The sequence below is a fragment of the Cyprinus carpio genome, chromosome A9 (assembly GCF_018340385.1).
Source record: "Cyprinus carpio isolate SPL01 chromosome A9, ASM1834038v1, whole genome shotgun sequence".
Taxonomy (NCBI): Eukaryota; Metazoa; Chordata; class Actinopteri; order Cypriniformes; family Cyprinidae; genus Cyprinus; species Cyprinus carpio.
Genome location: NC_056580.1, coordinates 10499858 through 10525468, shown reverse-complemented (window position 1 = coordinate 10525468; position 25611 = coordinate 10499858). Strand labels below are relative to the sequence as shown.

Genomic DNA, 25611 nt, shown 5'->3' with positions numbered 1-25611 from the left:
ATTGATTCAGCTAATCTTATTGAGATGACCATGATATAAAGCAGACATTAGTGGTTGTGTTCCGGGATGGAGAGCTGGTGTCCTGGGGAAGTAAATGTCCTGGACGGGGTGGACAAGACTCTGATTATTATTAATAAACTGAGCAGCACTGTGAGCTCTCTGTGCAGCTCTATAAAATGCTCTCTGCCTGGTGATTTGCTAATTATCTAGAGGCCTGTTTTTGTTTCAGAAAGCATATAAAGCCTGATAGCACTGGCATTAAGCTTTATAAGATACATTTTCATGTATTTCACATGTTATGACCCTGCAGCTGAATCTCGCACGTGTTTGGTGTACAGCCGTGTTTTTCCACTTCAACTTTGATTAAACGAGTTCACAGAGATACAATGAACACAAATTGTCCTGAGCTAAAGGGACAAAAGCTGTAAAGCAGTAATTGTTTTATTTTTCAATTGGCTGTTTCAAGTCGATGGCCTTGTCCCTGAGGCTCGGTAGATGTTACCTTATGAAACCACAGGTCCAAATAAATTCCTGCCTGTTAAAAAGATGGATTTGTCGTTTTTCTCTCCTGTGTTTGATCACTGCCTTGAGCTCATCCTCGTAAAACGTGACTGTGTAATTGCTGTTGCAGCCAAATGACTTTTTTAATTACTTGTGTGAGCAACTGCTCGGTTCAGGGATCGAACTTGGATCAGGTACTCCAACTTCAGTGTATACTAAGGCTTATGACAAGGGAATCTCCATTGTTTGTAAATGTGTGGATTTTTTTTTTCTTTTCTTTAAAAATAGTTTCTCCTGTCTCAGCTTAATGTGCTGATATTGACTACATTAAAATATTAATACTAAAATGATAATATAGCTAATAAAAACAAGCTGAAAATTATTTTAATGCTAAGGCTGATAACTGATAAACAACTGATTAAAATTTTGTTATATCAGCATAAATTTTAAATAAAACTTTAAAAACTAAAATCAGACATTTTGATGGTACAAGTGAATTTAGGCATCACAACAGTATAATGTACAATATGGAAATGGATATTAAATGTAAATGTGTTAAATGTAAATAATATATGTGTTTTGAATAACTTATGGTGAGCATTAGATGACAACAAAGGTAATCTAACTGTTATTAGCATGTGCATTTAAACATCCATTATCGATCCAGTATGGATCATCAAAATCTGTAATACTGATAAGGTGCATGGTCCATTTGATTTTAAATGTGCATACTGAGGTTCTGTGAAATTGTAAAGCTTCTGTCTATCAGCATCCTGACTAGACTGCCACAGCACCATTGACTTGACCAATGGTGCAAGTTTTGGGCGGGACAGTCAATGGCAGATGAGGGGAGTATTCAGGAAACCAGTCTATATTTTTTCAATTCTGTTTGATGACGCTAGTGGCACTTCACCTCCAAGCTATATCAATATGCCACTTAATTTAACTGACTGATGGTCTTGCGTGGATCTGCCCTGCCAGATGGCCCTGGAATTGCTGAACCATCCTCCTTCCTTTCATTTGGCCCCCAAGTTCTCGTAGGCCAAGCTGGAGTGAGGTTTCTGCTGGTGCCCCCTCCAGTGCCAGCACTCCCCCTCTGCCTTGGTGTATCTGAGAGCCAGCCTGACAGCTTCCCTGTCCATAGAGACATTGGCAGGAGATGGGGCCTATGCCAGACTTTCAGATAATCTACTCAAAAGGAAATGGCTGCAGGCCCTCCGGCTCTTTGGCAGACACAGCCTCGGCTTTTGGCCTCAGCGGAGATGTGATAAATTAATCACAATTTGTACTCTGCTTAGGTTCATGTAGTCCTTTACTCTGATGTATTCTTTATAAATAAAGCACATTTCATTTTTCCCAGCGCCAGCAGAAAAGTCAGCTACTGCTGCTGTGGAGTACACCAGCTTTTTTGACTGCACTTTCTCTTTAAAATGAAGACTGGGAGGTGGGACTAACATGGGCTGAAGGTCCCCAGTAAGGCAGAGTTGAGTGTTATCTGGGAAAAAAGCTGACAGGTCTTTAAGCGGCAGCTCTAACCTTGAGCTGGTGCACAAACAGTAGCAGGACAGAGTCAGGCTGGTAAAAACTGCCTCCACTGCCCCCCAAAATAATCCCACAATCCCCTCCCCTGCCTCCACCCTCCTCCCTTTCTGGTGTCCTTTCTCCGTGGAAGGCAGAGCACCCTGCCACCTAGAGGTGGAGGAATATTCTCTTGTGACCCACCAGGCAAAAATAAAGAGCAGAGTCATTTGGAAGATTCGACGATGCCCGACTTGCATGTCCAGATGGAACGGAGCCAGTTGGTGAAAGCTGAATTAATCATGGTATGAGGAAAACACTTGACCAGGATGCTCTCATCCCAGCTGTACTGTAGGGCATGAAAGGAATTCAGATAGCACTGTCAGACCTATTTATGAGACAATAACGTCACTTGAGATTTCAGGACAAAAATATTGTGCGAGCAGCACCTTTTTTCATTTTGCAGTCCCCATAATGTGTCTGCATGACTATTGATCACTTGTTATACCATTTCTATCAGAGAGTTTCAGAGCTGAAGCCGGAGACATGAGCCCTGGAAACTCAACACAGTCTCTGCACTGATGCAACAAAACTAAATTACTCCCGTTATAATCAACAGTGTTGTTGGCGTGATGTAATGTGCCTTCAGTTGACAGACACCACTTTCCTATTTTTGTCAAGCTACACAACTACCCAATCCTCTTTGTTTTCATCTAAAATAAAACTGTAGCTATATTTATCGATTATATATTATTGATCAGTTTTAAATTAGCTTTCGATTCCATTTAAATTAGAAATGACTACATCTCTAATTCATTGAGATCTGCTCTAGTCTAGGCTCTATAGCCACTGCAATTGGCCAAGGACCACTCACAAACTAGTCTCCTGGAAAACCTTCAGAAGTCAGCCTGTCATTTTTATAATTTTGTGCATTGCGAAAATGTTCCCAGTTTAGTGTGCCATGTGAATCAGACGATTAGGGAACAGAGTGTGTGCAGTCTGTGGGAATGAGTCTGAGGCTGAACCTAGATACACTATAATACAGTAAATAAACAATTTTGACACAAAAGTTTATTTCATATTCTTAAGAGAAGTCTTTTGAATGTAATTTGTATATTATCTATTGCACATCATTTTACGTGGATACAAGGTTGGATATTCTCTGTGTTTCTCAAATGAATGTGACAGCAATGGAAAGCCTATTCATTTTGGGAATTGGAAAAAAATAGCCTATGACACTGGAACAAGACTAAATCTAACCAGACTGAGACTGAAAAATTGGCATAGAACTCTTGCAGGCAGAAGTGGGATTGAATCTTGTGGGAGTGGAATTAAACACTCCATCCTGAGCAAACCTCTACCTCCATCAAATTCATCAGTGCAAAAGAGAAGTGCCGACAACAAATGTAAAAACACTCCTTTTCAAGTAACCAGCACTGTATTTTTATTTTATTTCAGAACCCATAATCCTGATATATACCTACAAAGACCGTGATGCGTAATGATTGTTTGTGGCCCTGTTATGCAGTAACAGTCAGGTTGGCTATATCATCAATCAGCATTCAAGTGACTGGAAACATGGGTCAGTTTTCAGAAAGGGAAAATTCACTTTGATTTTTAAGGCGACAGTTGAGAAATCTTCTTCTCCAACTAAATGCTAATAAACAGAGAATTTGTCTGAGTGACCTGCTATAAGGTTTAGCATCCTGCTGTTTTTTTCCAGCGCACAGACTCTTAAGCCACTTACAGTCTGAGGCGTTGCTCTGGAGCCAGCCAAAACGCTACAGTGTTTTCCTTCACCGTGTGTTGCTGTGTGATTGGATCTGAAGGCCCTGCTGTAGGACGCTCTTTTTCCTCTGCACCCCTGTGTTCTGGGGTAGGAGCACGGCTTCACTGCCAAATTGCAGGAAACTGTCGCGCCTAATGTCTCACTGACAAAAACAAAGACGGGGCCTAAAATACACAATCATGGAAATGAGACCATTTGTGATATTACACCCCGGTCACTCTCTTGTAACTGGACAAACACTCAAAGAGGAAGAGGACGTGAGTGCAATCCATCTGGCTCAGCCCTCATGCACTCATCACCGTCAGTTGAGACTGGATCCTCCATCTTTACCCCATAGTTGGGAGGCATCACCGGCCCTTTACGGCCCCCAGTGGAGCTCTGTGTTTTGTGTTTTGAAGAGGGGTTCGGCAAACTGAAACTATTATTATTTTTTCCCTCCAAGCCGCTGAGGGACCATTTTGCACCTCGGTCTTGGGTCTACCAGCCGTGTTTTTGATTAAGGATTGGTTGGTGTAATGAGGAGTCCTGCAGCGTCAGGCATCCGCGGCTACGCTGAGGACACATTCATCCATGCTCACGCTACCACTTGCTGGTGTGTGTGTGTGTGGCTGGATGCAAACCGGTGCAACCGTTTCAGGCTCGGCTCCTGTAGAGGAGCAGACAAAGGCCTCCCCCAGGGACATACAGCGGCAATTCTCTCTCTCTCTGGACTCCGAGGGGACGTGGATACCGGCGATGATGCTACCAGGGGGCTTTTCTTCCCCCTCCCAGCTCACTTGTCTGAACGCTGTGAATACAATGGTCCAGATGCATGACTTCGCCAAGCCTGTAAATGAGTGGCATTATAATTTTTTTGTCTCTGTAACTCAGACACTGGCCCGACAATTTGCATGACAGTGCGGGAAAGAGAGAGAGGATTAATTCATTGGATACAGTTGGGGTGAGCTCGGGCCAGCTGCGATGGAGATTGCGATCAGCCGACAGCAGAATTCAGCCCTGCTGGCTCTGCTCATGGAAATGAGGGCAGTCCCGTTGGCTAGGGACCTTATCTGTCATCACGGTTTTGTGTTCTCTAAATACACGGCACCACTCAAACAGTTAGTTTTCTACATGTTTTCTACTCAAGTTTTTTGGGTGGTGCGCATTGTGTACACGTAAGCGAATGTGTACCTGGTTGGATGGAGGAGCAGCAGGCGCCGTGTGGGCCCCAGGTGTTTCGCTCCCAGCATGAAGCCATTGGACCGTTTCAAATCCCCCCGCCCCTCCTATTGCATCCGATTAATCAAAGTGTAGCTATCGATCAGAAGTACGCGCCCACATCCAACCTGATTATCCTCTGCACAGAATGAACTCTTCAACTTCCTCCAGGCAGGAAATCATTTTGTAGGACTGAAAAAAGTCAAGTAGGCGCACACGGCATCCTGCATTGATTGTGTGGGGAGATCTGTGTTAAAGATGAATGTACTGAGCTGAAAGCTTTATTAAATTTGCCAAAATTTGCAATAAATGAGAACACAATAGGCAGGGGATGTGTAGGACTTTGTTGAATGATGTGTGTTTGAATTCTGTAGAAGTATGTGGAGTTGAAAAGAATGAAATTCTTTATTTTGGGATAAAGAGACAAATCACTAGTAGAAATTGTAATGTTTGGTGTATGTCTGAAAGTAAATATAACTATTTTTTCCAGAAAACCTAAAGTATTTTAATTTCTAAGCCAAGTATGGCTGTTAAAAGAGTAAGAAATTGCATATTATTAATTTAGTGATTTTTTTTTGATGACTTAAGGTGAAATGAATCAATAAGATTACTAAAATAAAACATTTAATTATTATCATACTTAGCATGCTAACTTTGACCAAAAAATAAATTTTTGTAAAGAATGTGCAACAAGAAAAATTTAATTTTTGACGATTTGAAGTCAAGAAGCCTTTTTTTGTCAGATTTAATGGTGATGTTAAAATACGTTATTGAGGTAATCTTAGCCAACAGGTTTGGAGATTTCGATCTTTCCCCATTACTGATTATCAAAAAAGAAATGTTGGACAGGGAGTGGTTCTATCCAGCGGTTGTTGATTTTTTTAAATGTGGGTGTTATGCTATAGATGCTTGCAGAGGCAAAATGATTGGAGATTCCTGTACATGTCCAATTATGACAATTTGATTAAAAATTGTGAGCTCAAAAAATAAAACCTACATGGATGAATCGTTCACAATAAGATTTATAACATGCATTTAGAAAACAGATTTCATGGTGACTTTAAATAGCTGTCTGTGTAGATAATAGCCACCTAGGGGTGTTTCCTAGATGGCTGCCATGTGCACTTGCCTTAAAGGGCCTGGTATAAGTAATGATCACTTTGCTTTTCTATAGTGTGTATGTAGGCCTACAGGAAGTGTTCCTGCTGGATGTTGTGTTCTGTTGTTAATAATCTCATCTTTCTTTTCTCATTTTGTATCTCGGCAGCTGCTCAGAGTGAGGAGAGAGAGCGGGAGTGTGCATTTAATGACCAGCACCAGCAGGTGGATGAGCAGAGCGTGGCTGCTGACTGGCACATCACCAGAGAAAATAACACCATCCTGTGCAGCAAGAGCAGCCGCTGCTATGGCCTGTGGGAGAAAACACACGATGGAGAGATCCGCCTGGTCAAACAAGGTCAAAATGAACTCAAACACACACAAACTTATGCATATATACTTATGAGGATTGTCCATTGACTTGTGTTTTTCTTAAAGAGACAGTTCAACCAGAATTTTTTTTTTTTTTCAAAATGTGTCCATTATGTTTTAAAGGATGCTTTATATGCTAAGCATTTTACTCACTGAAAAATTACAGCATACTGGTTTGTAACAACATGAGGATTATTAAATATTAAAAAAGTTTTCATCTTGACTGAACTATTCTTTTAAATTAAGCTAATAACTGCACTCTAACCCAGATTCTCCTTAATAGGTGTGCATGATTTTGTTTTAGAACATTCAGTAAATTTCATGTTAAATATAATATAATATAAATATATATGAATTTTAAAATGACAATGAATTAAGCTAAATTAATATTCATTCATTCATTTATTCATTAATACTATATATAAGCACAAACACACACACATGTATATATATATATATATATATATATATATATATACATATATATATATATATATGAAATTTAATGACAGTTAAAACTTAATATTAATTTAGCTTAATATAATACAATATAATTTCATGTAATATCATGTCATATAATATAATATATAGCCAAATTAATATTATTGTCATATTAATTGATATATTTTGTAATGCAATTGTTGCAATTATTTTATTCTTTTGTTTATAATTTTATTATATGAAGCTAAATTGATTTTTATTATTTCATTAATTCAGGGATGATATATGAGATATGAGATGAGATATATGATATGATATGATATTTCTTTAAATAATTCATATGGTTAACCTGACAGAAAAGGTTGGCATTTCTTGCCGTGAATTTCACTTTACTATTTTAATTAAATTTTTTTCTTTAATGTGGATGTTGACGTTGAGTTGAATAATAACATACACACAAATGTTTTTCATCCCTGCAAATTCTTACAGACTTTCTATCTCAGTGTTTCACTATCGTTCACTCAACCATCTGCATCCCTTCTTTGCAGGCTGTTGGACTTACATTGGTGACCAGCAGGACTGCCATGACGACCGTTGCGTGGTTACCACCACGCCGTCACAGATCCAGAATGGCACCTACAGATTCTGCTGCTGCAGCACCAACATGTGCAACGTCAACTTCACAGAGAACTGGGTGCCCAGCCCCACCAGCACCACCGGTAAGTCCTACAATCACTAAAACAGAGCGCTTCTTCATGTCTAGGTCTCATCTGAAACCTCCATGTCCCATCTGAGAGTCAACGCCCGTATTAGATTTCTGTGACGCAGCAGAACTGGTCTAGCAAGTTCCACTGTCATCAGTCTCACCACAATCCATGCTGATCTCTGTAACATTATCATATGAACATGTATGTTATCATATAAATCATCAGATTACAGTGTTTAAGTCCAAATCTATAAAGTACTCTTTTAGGCGATGATTGTCATATCAGCTCTTTTCTGCAGCTTCACTGTGAATGCCAGTTTAATTATTGTAATATTAACCCTAAAAAGGAAAAGCTTGCTAAAATTAACTTGCACTAGAATGAGCGGCTGTAATATACTCGATTACTAACATTAGAGTAGCTGTGTGTGGGTGACTGTGATTTTACTTTTGAGAAACACATTAACGCTTACTGCTTTTAAGGCGTTCAACTGTGTCTGCAAATAAAGAACGTGGTGCATTATGGGATCGAGTTCTATTCTGGTCTATCTGATTGTATAAATCAAACTGTGACTCCACGAGGTCCTAGCTTTTCAAAATGAATGCCCACACGTTGTTGTAAAGTAGCTCTCTCTTGTATTCTCAAGCATTTTTGTAATACAAGTATATCTGTAAGCATCTCTGTCTTTAGTTTTTAGAATTAGCACCGGGTCTATTTCCAACATCACAGTAAGATCTGGCTGTTACCCTTTTTCAACATATCCCATGATTCCTAAGTCATAAGTGAACTCTGTAGGTTGCCAGATATCATGCTTATTTAAGCCCATATCAGAGTTGTTTAGGTAACTAGTAACTGGTTTGATTGTTAGTATGCGAATGGAGCAAGTTGGTTTACTCAACAGCCAGCTTGGCAATGCACCCAAGATTGATAGAAATTTCCAAAATGGTTTGCTTCTAATAATTTTTTTGAAACACATAAGATCCAACAGTAATGATTTAGCTCCCCTTTAGCTTCTTAATTTGGTTTCCACTGGTCAAGCTAGTCATTTTTAATGAATTCAGAGGTATTTACAGAAGGGTAGCCAACAAAGTGGTTCATTTTCACCAGCCATTTTGCTTACTTTACAGTGGTTTTGGACATTTGCCAGCTGGTCAGACTGAGAGACCGTGTGGTAAACTTGTTGAACACCAGCTTGGCCAAAACTGGCAGACCAGTTCACTAGCCTAAACCTGCAATCTACCTTCTACATTGAAAAATCAGGTGTTGAAGCTACAAAAAACCAATTGGATATTTAAATTAAAAATCCAGACTTTATCTTCTGTATCCGTCACATTGAACATTGCAATTCCACCAATTATTTTAAACTATGAGTAGCCCTCTGGTTAATAAATACTGTGTGACTACTGTAGCTAGAGTCCAGCTCCGTGCTCCTGCTTTCAACTAACCAACACAGCCTTTCATTTCCCGTCCTCGCTCTCCTAGAGCTTTCTAATGCCTTATCTCAGGACAAAACCACGGCATTACCTCTTTTTTTTGTGCCCTCTCATTCTCTTGCTCACTCTCTCAGTTCTTTTTCTCCTTTTGTGTTGCCTTTGAGAGTGTATCTAAGGAAAGTGGCGGATGGCCCTACTAAAAGGATAGAAATGAGTTACCACAAACGCAATCAAACAATAAAGCGAAAAATAGAGTGAAATCGAAAAAAAAAAATCAATGGCTGTCAGACTTTGTAAGAGTGAGTTATTTGCATACTGCTTCGCCTCTCACACCTCTTTTCAGTGCACTTGTTTTTTTTTGCTGTTAGTCTCTTTTTCTCTTTCTCCACTAACACCACTACTCAAGCGAAGAGCCTTGAAGCACATTTTGATTTGGGAAATAATGGAAAAATAAAAGGTTTTAGGTTTCTCAAAGCCGTAGCTAATGAATGCATGTTTAAACTTTGAAGGCTTGACCCTGGAAATCAACTTTGCACAACAACATTCACATTAATCTGTCTCTAAAGACAAGATGAGAGGTTGAATGTATTAATGCAGGGGAGGGAGCCCCACTTTTGGCGCCATGCCTGCGTGAAGAGGCCACAGAGTTTGAGGACTAAAGACTCAATGTTGGCCAATCGTCTGTCTGCTGTCGAGTGTTACCGGGCAGAATGCCCGCGCACATGTGTCTTCTGCATCCTCAGACGGCATCGGACCGTTTGTCCCCTCACCGCCACCACAGAGCTGGTCAAACCCTCTTTTTTCATTTTAAAATGTATAGCAGCAGGGTTCAAAGTGAGGCCATGCACTGCATCCAAACCCCACCCAAGCGCAGCTGTCTCCTGCCGCTGTCTGCGGACATGCCAACACGTAGAGCGAAAGACCCCAGACTGACATTATCAGCAGTGTGCAGCACATGTGAATAGGTTCTAAAATCTTGTGCGAAATGTAGCACTTGCATTGATGGACGATGTCCTACATGCATGTTTAAGCCTGCTGATGTGGTCCTCGTTGAGTGTGAGGCAGCTGACATCCTCACTTGTTATACAATCCATTTACCAATATTTTCACCCCTCCAACATGCAGTTCCCGGCACCGGATGTGTTATTCTGTAAACGCATGGGCTTTTTATAGATAAGTGAAGTGCAGATTTGGAAATGTTCCCTCACCCCACTCTCTACATTGGAGAGCTGCTATGGTGACTCATTTGTTTTTTTTTTGTTTGGTTTTTTTTTATTTATGGCAGCATTTCAGCTCTCAGAAAATGGGCAGCACAACAAAAACACGCTTTTAAAGCAGGATTTCAACAGAAGGAGTGTGTCATACCAGAACCAAAGGCTGTGACAGGGAATTATTTCACTTTTAATCCTGTAGAGTAGCAGACGTGAAGTTGTCCTCCGCGCTAACACATTCCCTGGAATGATGGTAATTGTGCGAGTAAGTGTCACATTCCAAGAGGGGGATCTCTTTTGAATGCCACAAGCTTTCCAACCTGCAACATCTGCAGAGTGAGCAACAGTTTAGAAAGATTAGGGTGGCACGTTACTTTTATTTCGCTAACGAGCAGAAGGTGGAAAAAGACTCTACAAACACATAGATTTAGATGATGCTCACAGTTTACACTACAGTATCAAACATGCTGTTCTGCTGCATCACAGAGGCACTTTGTTAGTGTTTGTTTCTGTTTTTTTTTTTGGTTTGCTCAATTTTTGCATGTTGCGGTTTTAAGATTTGCATGTTGTTGTTGTTTTGTTTGTAGCTTCCCAAGCTTCTGTGTGTTGGGCCAAGTTGTTTTGTTTTGTTTTTCTACTTTTTAAAAAATGTATTTATACTCTGACCTATGAACCTTCCTATCTATTGTTCTATCTTTCTATCATTCTATCTATCGTTCTTTTCATCCTGGAATGCATTTTATCAAATGCAAATCTAAAAGGGCCTTTAGATTAATTTTTTTTAGTATTTGTGAATCCTATAGATTTAATCTTTTTAAATAGATGTTTTCTTGTGGATTGCATCATATCTTGAAAATATTTTCCTTTCATTCACATAATCATACATTTTTGTATGTAAAAAAAAAAAAAATTGCATTAGGCCTGGTGTGAATATATTCAATGCAGAAAAAAGGTTTGCAAACTTCCATTGCATTTATTTACACTTTTAGCTTGGAGTGGAACAGGGGTGTTGCGATCTGCAGAAGAAGGAGGAGCACACATCTGCTAGTTTCTGGCATTGTACTTCACTGATTTTGTAAGCCGTACACCTGCTCAGAAAGTGTGAAACGCTCTTCTGCTTTCAGAGTCACACACACGTTCACGGCGAGTTTCATTTAGATGGACGGTGTGATCTCTCAGCTGAAGACTGTGAATGGAGTGTGAGAAGCCTCTGATCGATTTGGGCAGCTGTTTTAATTGCAGTGGGGGAATGATCTCCCAGACACACACACACACACACACACACACACACCTCCTCTACCTCTCCTCTCTCCCTCATTTCACACCTCGTCTCCTTTCCCCTCGGCCATGTCTTACTGAGTTTACACTTTATCGTCCTCTCTGCTCTTCTTGATGGTGACATGTATAATGGCTGCTTAAATCCCCTCCTTTCACACAAGCTTTCTTGGCTGCTCTAGTTTATGATTTTCCTCTTCCCCTCTCATTGTTCTTATTGATAAAAAGCACCCACCCTCTGGTATATATTATTTTGTAGCACAACACCACAAGAGACTGTGTTCTGAAATGATTTTGCCACAGTTTAAGGGATGTTGTTAGCCTTACCGCGTCCTTACCAGAAATGATGTGGTAAGTTTCCAGCAACACATAACAAGTTTGTCCACTCTAAGTGCAAAAATGCTGCAATACACAAAAGGAACAAAAACAGGCAGAATATCAGGCCATGATTTATTTGTAATACAATTATGCAGAACGGGTGGGGCTACGTTGCCATGACGCCGCAGTAATGAGAGTTAAACTGTCAACAAAATGTCAGTCCAAGCACAATGAAAAGACAAGTGACAAAATGCGATTTCAAATCTTTTTGTCCAAACCCACCATGACCATTAGTGACAAGCTGTTCCGATCGACTGTGATTGAATAGCCCTTTGCTATAATGTGAACAAGTTTTGTTATTTTTAACTAGAACCAAAACTTTTTTCATTATTTGAAATTAAACTGAAATTAAATTATAAATATTAGATGAATATTTGAACTTAAACTTCAAGAAATGTTTTCAACTAATATTAAATAAATTGAAGTACTGAAATGACTAAAACTAGAAATGAAAATAAATCCAAAGCTAAATATGAATAAATAAATAAATAAATAAATGAGACAAAAGCATATAAAAATGAATGAAATTTAAACAAATTACACCAGTAACTAATCCAGTTGACGTGAATTGAGATAATTGAATTTTAAAATTAATGAGATTTTTCAAAATATTATTAAATAATATATAAATAATACTAATACTAACACTCAAGGACTTTCCAAAATCACTTTGCTGATATGCAACGTTCATTCAGTCTCTTCCAGAGTAGACTGCAAAGTGAACCAGACTTTATCTCAGTAGTCAAATGTCTGGCTCTTGAAGGCTTTTTTTAACTAAACTGCCAGCTCACCCAAAAATGAAAGTTCTGTCATCATTTACTTGCCCTCGGTTTGGTCGTTACAAACCTGTATGGATTGCTTTCTTCTGTGGAGCATAAAAAGAAGATATGAAAGTCATACAGGTTTAGAATGACACGAGGGGGAGTAACTGATGTCAGAATTTTCATTTTTTGGTGAACAGTCCCTTTAAGTGTGATAAAATCTCGGCCTTTTATGGCTCATCCAATAAGAAATCCAATTTTAAGAGCTTTTCTGTTTCATATGGGTCATTAGAGCATGTTTGTGTGCATATGAGTGTATGCCGAGGCAGATCTCGCGATCATTGTTTGTTTGAGTGTGTTTGTGGCATGTTTGGAGTGTGAGCATGTGTGGACATGTGGGCTGCACACAGACTGTGCAGAGCTGAGACTGCATGGCCGAGTGCCTAGTGACAGGACAGAAGCTCTGCCAGCCATCACCTCAGGTTGCGACTGCTGGACAGTCTCTTTATCATCAGATTCATGCCGTGTGACTTTGAGCAGTGTTTTTTTTTTCTCTTTAGAAGATCTTGTATTGAATATCTGCCCCTGGGACTAACAAATGAAGAGAATTAGTATCGAACTTCTCGGCATGATGGAAAATTAAGTAGATAAAGTGTTCTGGATTTCGATCACTAAGATGCCTGTTAAGATCAGAAACATACTCTGCGCAAGTGCGTAAATGTAGATGTAAATGTTTGGGGCAAGCGTGCAGTCCTTAACATGCATTCTTGCATTACTGTGATGATATAAAAACCTTTGTAGTTATATTATCACAAAATTCTGTGGCATTAAATCAGAGTTATTATCCAAGTTCCTTTTGAGGCAAGTTAGTCCAAACTGAAATCATGTTGTGCAGCTATTTTCAGTAATAAAAGTACATCTCTGCTTCTTAAACTTTCCAATACATATGAATAAACCACCACAAACACTGTTGTTTAAAAGTTCGGGTTTAGTGAGATGTGCAATTTAAAAGACTCTTATGCTCACCAAGGCTGCATTTATTTGATCAAAATTACTGTAAAGTCAGTAATATTATGAAATATTATTACAATTTAAAATAAGTGGTTACTATTTGAATATATTTTAAAATGTACAGTAATTTGTCAATAATGATTTCTTATTATCATGTTGAAAACACAAAAATGCATTTATAGAAACCATCACTTGTAACATTTTAAGAGTCTCTTTGCATCAATTCAATGCATTCTTGATAAAGTAAACATTTTTTGAAGGTACTATGTTATGTACAAAAAAATCTGTAAAGTCTATAAAAAATGCAATTGGCTCTTGTAACCATAGGCAGGCCTTTCATTCCTACAGTCACCTGCCATTTGTCTCCTCCCTGTTATAATGCCTCTGTTAATATTCAGGTAGATACTGTAGATACAGTATAAACATGTTGACAGTTAAACTAACTTGCTCAGCTATAGTATATACTGAGAATGCAGCACATATTTGAATAGACTTTTTGATTATCATTCAGAAACATTTCAGAGCACAGTGACATGTAAATTTACCTTGTGTAGCTAGAAGTGGTTTTGATCACACTTCTGGCCTAAGAGAATATGAAAAGCACCCATAAAGAGGAGACGTGTCAGCTGAACAGAAGGAGGTGCTCTCTTTATGTCACACTGATTCAGCTGGAGGAACGTGGCGGGTGGTGTAATTGATGGGACTGTTACTGAAGCCGTTGCCGTGGCGCTGGGCTGAGACAGACCGACTGTGTCTGATTCATGGCCGTGTCAGCACTCTCTCCACCGCGGACCCCAGATGTGATTCTTCATGACAGGGGTCACAAAGGTCAACAGATTTGCGGTCACAGGGTTCACGGTCATAGACGTGCAATCTGCTGTGAGAAACCTGAGCCCGGTGCTCGCCCTGCACATCAGTCTACAGATGTCTAGACACTGTTTTGGCTTTTAATTTGAGACCAAAACAACATTTTTAAAGACCCCATGAAATAACCTGACAAGTGCAGTTTTGTGTCCCGTGTTGATTTATATCCTATTTACACATGAAGCTTGGGCTGGAAAATAGGGCTTATGGTGCCTTTAGGAGCTTTACTTGACGATTTTTAATGATTCGGTCAAACTATTTTAAAATGAGATTCAAAATGTATACTTTGACTGCTTTTGCTGCTGACCTCTTGAAATTGTGATCCAATCGCCCCGACTTCCTGATACTAATGATGACAGTTAAAGAGTTAGGAGTTTGAATTCTAGAAATATCTATTATCTTATGTCAAAACATCTCTATGTCTTCACTTACACCTTTATTAAGATGTCACTGAAAACCTGACAATATCAGAGGATTTGTTCAGTCCAGGTGTGGCAGGTGCGGCTGCTGTAGCGAAAGCAGATGCTACTGCAGCATAGTCAAATAAACTGGCTTTCTCTCTCTTCCTCAAACCCATGGCTGTGGTTGCCGTGTGATTCTGAACATAATGTAAATCCTAATGACCAACAAAAGGACCGGTCTCAGATCAGCTTGAAATGTCTCCGCCTCCACCGGTGTGAAAGCTATGGCCAGCGCTGTAACTCACTTATGCAAACGAGTCTGTTTTTGTCACCATTTCTCTTCTTTATTGAAAATCCAGTCACTCTCCATGAGATTATTTGTCAGAGTGGCATGAATTGCAGTAGACTCCGACAGACAGGAATTATACAGCAGTCGGCATGAATAAAAAATGAATAAAGAGGAACACTGAATCAGCGGTGAGAGGATTAAAGCTATCCGCACGGAATGAGAAAGAATGACACAGAGAAGGAAAAAAGAAGGACAGGAAGTGAAAGTGGGAGAAAGGAGTAGGTTATCCACAGAGGAAATGCCTTTTTGACTTTGTCACTGCCAGGCGGAAAAGAGCATCAAAGAGCCTCTATATATCTACTGTTACAAAGACAATAAAAGCCAAAAGTCAAACAGGAAAACCTCCATGTCACAGTGGAACCAGATATCCCTGTTATGTTTGGAATCCTTCATCCCATTCATTTTAATGATCGGCACACATTTCCACTTGTTGTTTGCCGGTAAAAATGTAATTGTACCATCATATGCCATAATGTTCTAGACTTCTCAGTCTTGTTAAAGTAAAAAAATAAAAAAACAAGAGGTTTTGTTTAAATACTGAACCTTTAATTTGGATATAGGCTTTTGTTATGAGAATGATGTAAATTTGGCATTAAGAAAATGTATGCATTTTTATACTTTATAAATTGTTCCACCAATGGTTTCCAACCTTTTTAATTCCAAGTCTCCTCATTGCCCACAAAAATATTCAAAGGCCCCATGACTTTTAAAGGTTTTTTTGTGATTTACACCAGATAATGACTTTTAAAAAAGAATTTGGAATCAATTTCTACCTTATTAAATATTTTAGAGCTTAGAAAAAGGTATATTAATATTAAAAGTGCCCACTGAGTTTTATGATTTCATTAATTTAAATGACTTTTCCAGTTCTGGAAATCATACTTTTTAAAATAAGTCTAAAATGAAGACCATGTTTCTTCAAAAATAAAAATAATAAAATAAAAATAACAAATTAAATAAAAATACATAAAAAAAAAAAAAAATGAAATGAATTTGATTTATTTGATTTATTTAGTTGTTTAGGTTGTTTATTGAATTTATTTTTATAAGATTTTTAAGATGCTTGATTTTTGGTTGAGAGCTACTGTGTCATTTTAGTGATGCGTGAATTGACATCTATCTCCCTGTCCAGTAGAAACACTGGTTCATTTCTGCTTTCTGTGATTTTATGCCAGATGTATCAGCTTTAAGAGAATACTTAGTTAGTGAATAGGAAACAAGAGCATTTTAAGGATGATCTTGTTTGTGAAACCCCTTACTGATTGCAGATGGAGCACTTTGCTCTTTGTTTGTATTTCTCACAGATAAGCCATTGCCTGGCTTTGTCGTATAGATCATCTTTTGTGCATTGTGGTCAGTGCTCTTTCTCATTCAGGTGGAAATCTCTGTTAAACAGACATGCAAAGTCTCGGCAGTGTATCTGTCATCTGCTGTCTTCATATTTCTCTGTGAAATCTGTTTCGTTTTTCGCTGTACAAGACCTCCTGCTGATATTTTGTCTGTCTGTTTTTTTTGTCTTTTTTTTATTGTTTTTTTTTCCTTTTCTTATCTTTTTTTTGGTTTTTTGTTGTTATGAATGATGTTTTTTGAGATGAAATACTTTTTTTTTTTTTTTTTTTTTTTTTTTTCGCATTTTCTGCATCAATTTTGAGGAAAAATCTGTGGAATGGATTGGGTATAACGTGTTAAACTGAATTAACATGAGATTGCCACGGCCTGTTGTAGACACTGTGTACGAGAGTGCTGTGCTCTTAATGATATGTGAAAGCACAATTAAATCAGCCATTATATTTAATAAATAATGACTCAAGAGGCAAAGGATGTGTACAACTTTTGTGAATGGCGTTCCAAATCTGCGGAAGTCTGTGGGTGCGGATTCTTAGCTTAGAAAGCTTTATTGAGTTGAAATCTCTAAGGAGAAAATGAATAGGGGGAAATTCTTCCGGACTGCTGAAATGTGGACGGTCATTGTTGTGCTTTAATGCAGTTGCGGATGCACTGCAGATAGAGCATATGAAGACGTCTGTCCCTTCTTGAAGCTCTGCTCTGAGCCGTGCCATCGAGCTGACAGCCAGCAGTTCGTATGTACAATACGTGTGTGTCTGTAAGAATTAAATTCCACAACATCATGTGCCAAAAACACTGTAGTTGTGCTTGTGCTCGCCAGATTGAGTCCATCATTTAATTGTGCTGATGAGCTGTCTGTCCGCGGAGCTGTGAGCGAACAAGCATCTGCTCACTTCCCTTTATTAATTTATTCATTAGCTTTGCCTCTTTTAACCTTTACACAGTGAATGGCAAGAGTTTTTGGGGGTGGAGAATGAGTTTGCTTGATGAAACTCTAGTCAAATAGCAGTGCAGGTAAAATAGTCTGAAAAAGGCTTTGCACATACAGTATAATTAGCAGGGGTGCAAGGTTTTTCAGTCTGGTTCTCTTGAGAGCACCTGGAGATTTGGTTTGGTGCTCACACTGCACATAACGTGACCCATTAAATATAACCATAATAGTAATAACATTATTGCAGTTTATGTAGGTTTTTTAAAAACAAAATAATAAAATGCGATAATACTATTGTTTTAAAATAAAAAGTATTAAATAAAAATACAATTATTTTATAGTACACTTAACGCTACAATGATAATATTAAAGGTTTTTTAAAATTTTTATTTTTTTATGCTTTATTTTTTTGCTTTTATTTTGGCAGGTTGACAGCAATAAGTATATGCGCTGCCGAGTGAAGTGCATCGGTGAATGACATTTCAGTTTTGCGTTTTGCTCTGAAACAGGCTGCGCGTAGCCTAGATTTATGCTTTCAGTCTGAATGGAAATTTTATACAGTATTACAGTTAGTTGATTTAAAATGGTGATTGTGCATTAACTGCTGTCAACCATGTCAGTGTGCAAATGAGCCTGAACTTATAATACAGCTCATTTTTTATTTCGGTTGCACCTGCACACCATTTATGTGCACCCTTAGTAATTAGGACTGTAAAAATATCAGATTTTCATACATGCTTAATATGGACAAAAGAATGCTAACAATATTGAGATATATAAATTAAAAAAATCTTTTAATAAACAATGCTATCAATCAAATTTATCTCTACATTTATTTTGTGTTTTGTCTTTTTTGGTCAATAAATAACGAGTGTAGGGAGGCAGAGAGATATTTTGTAACTGTGCAAAAATGTAACAAAAAAAAACCTGTTGAGTGCTTCTTCCTGCAGATCCTGTTTGCCTTTTTTGTAATTTTTATTATATTGGTGACTGTTGGGGCGGGGCCGAGAGCCGTGGGAACGGAGCGAGGCCGGTGGAGTGATTGGGAAATGAGCGACACCTGCTCCACTCACCGGTCTCGAGTCCCACGGAGGAGATCGGGAGGATACAAAAGAGATGAGCGACGACAGTGAAGGACGAGAGAGGACCAGGCCTGGGTTTTATTTTGTTTGGTTTTTGTTTGTGCGCGGCAGTCGCCCGTGAGGGGCTGTCGCGCTGTTTTGTATTTATTTTGTCATTAAAGATTTATTTGAATGTTTGCCGGTTCCCGCCTCCTTCTTCCCTTGTTGTGAAGTTTTATTATTACACTTCCTGCAGATCCTGTTTGCCTTTTTTGTAATTTTTATTGACTGGGTATAATTTGGTGAAGTGATATGGAACTGTAATGTTGTTGACAGACCTGGAACTACTTCATAGCTGAGCGTTTCCTGGAAAACAACTGCACACTTTAGAGTCAGAATCAAGCATTCAGCAGCCTGTGGTATAAATTTACTGCTTAAAATAGCAGTATTTGTGATTTAATAATTGCACGGATTTATTTTGATTAATCGTGCAGCCCTAATAACAATATTTCATTTTTTTAAATTATGACTGTTGTTGTCAGTATCAGTATATTGTGACATCTGTGCAATGCACAAGACCTACAAATCATGGATAAAAACCCAAATGTTTTTTGTAGTGTGAATTTTAGCCAGTCTCTGAAAAGCCTGTTTTGTATTGTGTCACTGTGCAGTTGCCATGGCGTTCTGGGGCCGGATGCATAAACTGCTTAGACTAATCTTGAAAAGCTAGTCATGTAATTTTTTTTTCTTCTAGAGTAGACTGTTCATAACTTTTTAAAATCAGTTACAAAAAAGTAGACTTTAATTGAAAAGTAAGATTGGTTACCCTTTGGCTAACTGCTACAGTAGTTCTTAAGACACATAGTGGCTATGTTTATGCAATTGGCCTCAGGGTTGTTGCTAGGTGGTTTTTGGGTTGTGTGGCCCGCTTCAGAAAAGCCCACCTTCATTATATTCTGGCCTGTAGATATCCCTCAGATCTGAGGTTAATAGAGGTTAAATGCAGATTGCAGCTGTTTTATTTGTCTGGCACATGATGATGTATTTTGTCAGGTTCTCTCACTCTCTTCCCCACCTTCCAACTCTGAAAGCTGAATGTAGGCCAGAGAATTCCCACTGAGTGGCTTTTGTTGTCCTCGCTGGTGGGGGGGTTCAGGTAGTGATGTTAAGTCTTGTTGTGGTAATGGCAGCATGAATGTCTGCCCGCTCATGAATGACTCCCATTAGAGTCTCCCTGGTGTCTCTGAGCCGGCACTCTTTGAAATTCTCCCACACAGGCTTTGTATTATGGATGGGATGCATATCTATGTGACTGCCTGTCTGTTGGAAAGACCCCGTGTGGTATCCGTAATCATAACATGAGACCCATGTTCCTCAATTCCTGAGGGGGGAAATTTAATCAATCAGTGCTTTTAAAACCAGTTTTGCAGGTGTCTCACACACTTTAGTCTTGATTTAAAGTAAATGTCCCTCGCCCTTATGAATCTGAATGTAAGAGATTTGTTTTGAACATTGCACAAACTGATCTTAATGGACTATATGTAGTTAAAGAAATAAAAAAAAAAACATTAAAGAAATAGTTTATTTAAAAATGGAAATTGTCATAATTTACTAACCCTACAAAACTGTATTTTCATTCATTTTCGGAATGCAAATGAAGATATTTTTAATATTCTTTTTTTGTCCATCATTTGAAAGTCCACACAACCAAAACTTTTCTTCAAAATGTTCATGGAAAACATTGTGAAAGTAATCCATATGAATCGAGTAGTTTTAAACAACTCTTCTGAAGAGACATGAACACAATATATAACAGATTTAATTTAGGCTTTTATTTACATACAAACATTTATCAAGAGCAAATCAAATATGGTCAACAAGCTCAACCGTGCTTGATGTGTGGACCAATAACAATTGTCTTTATAATGAAAGAACAAAAATTGACAGTGAAACAGAGCTAGACATTCTATTGTATGAACAGTTCATTTAAGAACATGAGTAAATGATGAAAGTTTTTGGGTGAACTATCCATTTAAAGTCTCCTTAATGAGTACAGTTTCTGTCTTATAAAGACAGTAAAGCTTGTCAACTTTTTTTTATTATTATCTTAAAGTCTATAATTACATCAGAGCCATAGGGGGGCGGGCTTTTTCACTCTAAAAAGCATTTGATTGGACAAAAATTGGTGTGGTGCAGGATGAGTCATCAGTTTTTTTCTGTTTTGTTCTGTTGAGATGTCAGTTTTAATATATCTGTTAAATCCTATAATTTAGTTAATGTTAAGGAATATGCTAGCATATAGATGACTTCAAAGCTAATAGACATGGACTAAAAACCATAATATTTTGATTTCATAGGACTTGGTAGTAAGTTTTTGCTGTGTTTGTACTTTTAACCTTTTAACTTTAAAAGCATCCCTAAAAGCAGTGTCTTTACTCTCATATAGTACTGAAAGAAATACAAAATAGAAAGCGAGGAAAGGTAAAAATTTAGGCAAGACAGACTTTATTGCAGGAAGGTTGTGACTGCACACGGTTGCCAGGCATTATGAGTAGGAGTTGGTGAATTCGCAGAAGAGTTCTGGTTACCCAGGGAAACTGCATCTGTCCTGATGCTCGGTGTCTAAGAATGTGAAGGACAGAAGTTCAGCTCGTGATGTGCTCATGATGTGTTGACAAACATGAAGCTACAGAGAAAAATGAAGCCATTTAATGCATCACTCCATGTTTCTCCATGAAGGACACAACATGACTGGAGAAGAATGTAACGTGACAACAAACTCCTGTGGATTCATGGGAGGGAGTTATTCAGTGTGTTAAAAGCCATTATAAAACACTGTCATGGCAGTATCACAGTACAGTGAAGATGGTAACATTATAGAATAGAAATTCTCCAAAAACGTTATCATTTTGAACATTATATCTGTTGTTTTAGCATTTTAAAACGTGCTTGTCTGTTACTTTGCTTAAAAAGTGTTCTGTTAATATAAATTGCATTTGATTTTTTTTTTATTTTTTTTACGTTGTATTTTATTTGTTATCAAATGCAATAATATTCATAGATTTTAAGTGAGGGTTTACACTGTGCCCATTGTTTCCATTGACAAATAATTTGTCTGTCCACATTAACCGTAAAATTACTTTGTGATGTGACACGATCAAAGCCAATCAGAAGATATTTGACGTTTAATATACTATTATGCAGAACAAGTTTTTGGTCCAATGAGATTTCATTGGGGGTGGGATACTCAGAAATGTGCAAATTTTACTGTCACTCGTCATAGTCATGCTTGGTTATGAAATATATAAATACTTTTTGGTATATACCATGATACTGAACGATTGGTGTATACCATGGTATTTTATGGTAATTTCAAAGAATGCAATAGTATAATCCTTGTACATCACCGTGATTCTGTAATATTTTATACATACAGAATTTGAAATATGGAGACGTGAGAAAGGAATGAGAGCTCTCATAATGGACAGGGAGCTGGAGGGAGACATACAGGAAGTAGAACAGGATTGTTCATACAGTCTGGAAGAGGGAGGGACGCTCAGACATTCTGCCTCCGAGCTAAATGCCACCGGCTCCAAGACATGTAAACTCTGTCTATGTATACTTGAGATTGAGAGTGTTTTTTCTATCAATATCTATAAATGCCTGTGTTTTACCCTGTGAGTGTTAAATGAGCGTGGCTATATACGAGTGTGTGTGAGAGAGATCACTTTCCAGAAGCAAACACCAGCATGCAGTCTGACGCACTGCTGTGGTTTAAATCTCATATTTATTGATCCTTCTTGAGAATCCCAAACCTTTTTGAGCTGTGTGATAGTGTAGTGCTGCAGATCCAGTTCCTTTCTAGCTCCTGCAGTAGACCTGGCAGGATCCTGCTCAAAAATACTGTAGATTTGCTTCTGTATTGTGCTTTTTTTTTTTTGTCCTTCCATACATCCGCAGTCATTGCCTTGAAGATAAACACAGCTAAATTCCACATTTCCTGTTGCATTCTGCATGAATCGATTCACAAATGAATTAAAATATGCCAGCATGCCCAATATTTTAAGCCCGATTTCATCTGAAGTTTTATTTAATCATCTTCTCAAAGCAGTCGTGTGAGTAGGTTTGCTTTTGAGAGGCTGTCCTGCCATTTCAAGTGTTTGTTCTCTTTCTCTCGGCTTGAAACTGAAGTCCTAAGCTGTGGTTTTATCATTCCTACTCATCTTTCTCTGGCTTTAGCTCTTTTTGTGTGAGAGCGGCTTTCTTGCCTCGAAGCTCTCACTCTTGTATGCAAGGACATGTCTGCGTCTGAAGCAGAGTGAGAAAATGGAGAAAGTGAAAAGAATCAAAAGCTAAAGAAAGCTAGCACTGGGTTTAATTGGATTTTGAAGGCAGCGGTCTGTATGCATCAGGGACGTGACAGACCAGAATATGTTCAGTCATTTTGATAGGTGATGCTGACTTTACTTTTCCAACTGTTTTTTTTTTTTTCCGATTTCCTTGAACTGAAGTTAATAGGATTTCTTTTTGTTGGTGGACTGTTAGATTTGAACAGAAACTGGTGGACACATTTGTATGTGTTCAGATATTTAAGAAATCACATTATAAGGGCAGATACTTGAGAATTAATGGAATGTTTCAGATTCAGCACCTGTTAAGCTGTGTTTATATCACAGAAATATATTTTCTACTTGTCCCTTACTCAATGCCTCTGGGCAGCAATAGACAAACTGTTTATAAAAATGACATTTTAATAACTTAATTAACATCATCCAAAAAATTATAAAAAATGCAGATTATTTAGCTCAAATCACGCAAAAACAAGTGTATTGTTGTTGTCCAACGAATGTACATTCACATCTTTAAAAAAAAAAAAAAGTAAAGACTGTTATAATGGTACAAAATATTTATATTTCAAAGGAATGCTGTTGTCATTCTTTTTTTTAAAACTTTTTTTTAAAAAAAGTAGCTTTTTAGCTTTTCCATTAGAGGAATAAATTACATTTGAAAGTATATGAAAAAAGAAAACAGTTATTTTAAATTGTAATAATATTTCACCCTTCTGTTTAATTCTTAATTATAAGTGTATTACTGTACGATAAATGATTTTGGTTTGTTATTCATTTTTTTGTGGTAATTGTCAGCATGTTGATTTTTTTTTATTCATATAACATGCAAATTCAAAGGCTAAAATGAGCTTAAATGCAACTAACGATTAAAGGTCTAACATGCCTCTCTTTCACCTCCTCTCTTCCCTCTTTCTCCAGAAGAGCCGCAGCCTTTACACAGGGATGAGGCCATCTTCATCGCCCTCGCGTCTGTCTCTATAGTAGCAGTCTTGATTGTGGCACTGTTCTTCGGCTATCGCATGATGATGGGTGAGATGCAGTACTCTTGTGTACTGAGTGGCTATTTGCGAATAAAAGTCACGTCATGTTGTTACAGTGTTGTGATGCATTGTGTGCGTACTGTGTGTAATTGTTGTTACAGGCGAGTGTAAACAGGGTCTGCACAACATGGACATGATAGAGGCCGCACCGTCAGAACCATCTCTGGATTTAGACAGTTTAAAGCTCCTGGAAGTGAGTTCAGCTCTTCTAGCTGCCACCAAATATGTGCACATTATCATTTTTTGATTTTGAATTGTATTGTAATGAACTCGAACCATCTGTATATATCATGTTACATCTGCTACAATTGACTCCTGACTATTTTTTCATGCAGTTGATTGGTCGAGGACGCTACGGTTCTGTCTATAAAGGATCACTGGATGAACGCCCAGTTGCAGTAAAAGTTTTTACATACACCAACCGGCAGAACTTTGTGAATGAGCGCTCCATCTACAGAATCCCCCTTCTGGAGCATGAGAACATTGCTCGTTTCATCGTTGGCGATGAGCGTCTCACGGCGGATGGGCGGATGGAGTACATGCTGGTTATGGAGTACTACCCTCATGTAAGTATTGATCTGGTACAAGCCCTTCTTTCTCTCATCCTTAAAGTTGTATGTGACAAGGCTCTGGTGCCTGACTGCACTGCTTGGTGTAGTTTTCCACATCTTACCTTCATCTGTCCTTTATTGCTCATCTCTTCGTTTTATTGGCCTCTCCTGACTATTTCTGTCAAAGTCGGGAGTGGAATCGAATGTCCTGACGGTATCTGGTCGGATATTTTTATCCATGATTCAGATGCATTTCCAGCAGGCAGCATGAGAAGGATGACTTGGATGTCAGCTTTGTGTTTTAGCTGTGCCTGTTCATCTTTCTCTCTCTCTCTCTGACTGGCTCCTATTGTTTTCATTCACTTATTCTGTATTCGTCTGCCAACTGCAGTCAGATAAAGTGTTTTTCTGTCCATTTTAAATACAGAGATGAATTGACTAAACAGCTGCGCAACTTTTGTGAGAAGTGTTGTATTCACTAACCACCTGCAATCCAGCGTTGAAGTAATTTGCAGCAAGAATGACGTATTTTTGGAAGTTAGCATCCCTCGACAAAACCCAGGATTTTTCCATTGGCTTTTGGATTTTTGCAGAAAATAAGCTCTGTGACAAACAGAAGTTTATGATATTTACATGTTTTGTTCCTTGTGATGATCTTCACAAACGAACACAACTATGAATTTTGAAGCCTAAATACAATTGCAAAATACAAATACAATACAAAGTAAAAAGCAAAAAAAAAAAAAAAGTTTAGGCTTAAAGAATGATCTTAAAGAAAGCTTAAAGAAGCGTAAAATCTCAAGTGAGATATTACTAATGTATTTTGTATTATACAGTAAAACATGAAAATATATTGAGCTTGTGTTAACCACATAAAAAAAGAAAAAAAAGAAAAAGAAAACATTGACTTCGGGTTGATGGAACCGGAAGTTCAAAAATGCTAACTTGGTTTATTCTAACTTTATAGCACTGTATTGATATCATTTTTTTTAACACAAACATGCCTCCTTTGTAAACTAGGTATTTTAT

At 38.1% G+C, this 25611-nt stretch overlaps 1 protein-coding gene across 3 annotated transcripts in view; it reads left to right on the top strand.

The window, feature by feature from the left end:
* Nucleotides 1–25611, top strand: part of LOC109066102 (bone morphogenetic protein receptor type-2-like) — a 63653-nt gene that overhangs the window by 24981 nt on the left and 13061 nt on the right. For 2 of the 3 annotated variants that reach the window (XM_042763440.1, XM_042763442.1), the window contains exons 2-6: nucleotides 6273–6461; nucleotides 7465–7635; nucleotides 23910–24020; nucleotides 24133–24224; nucleotides 24367–24597. In XM_042763440.1, the coding sequence (XP_042619374.1) occupies nucleotides 6273–6461; nucleotides 7465–7635; nucleotides 23910–24020; nucleotides 24133–24224; nucleotides 24367–24597 (794 nt within the window). The remainder of the gene's footprint in view (nucleotides 1–6272; nucleotides 6462–7464; nucleotides 7636–23909; nucleotides 24021–24132; nucleotides 24225–24366; nucleotides 24598–25611) is intronic. The other variant, XM_042763441.1, reaches the window with a different exon arrangement.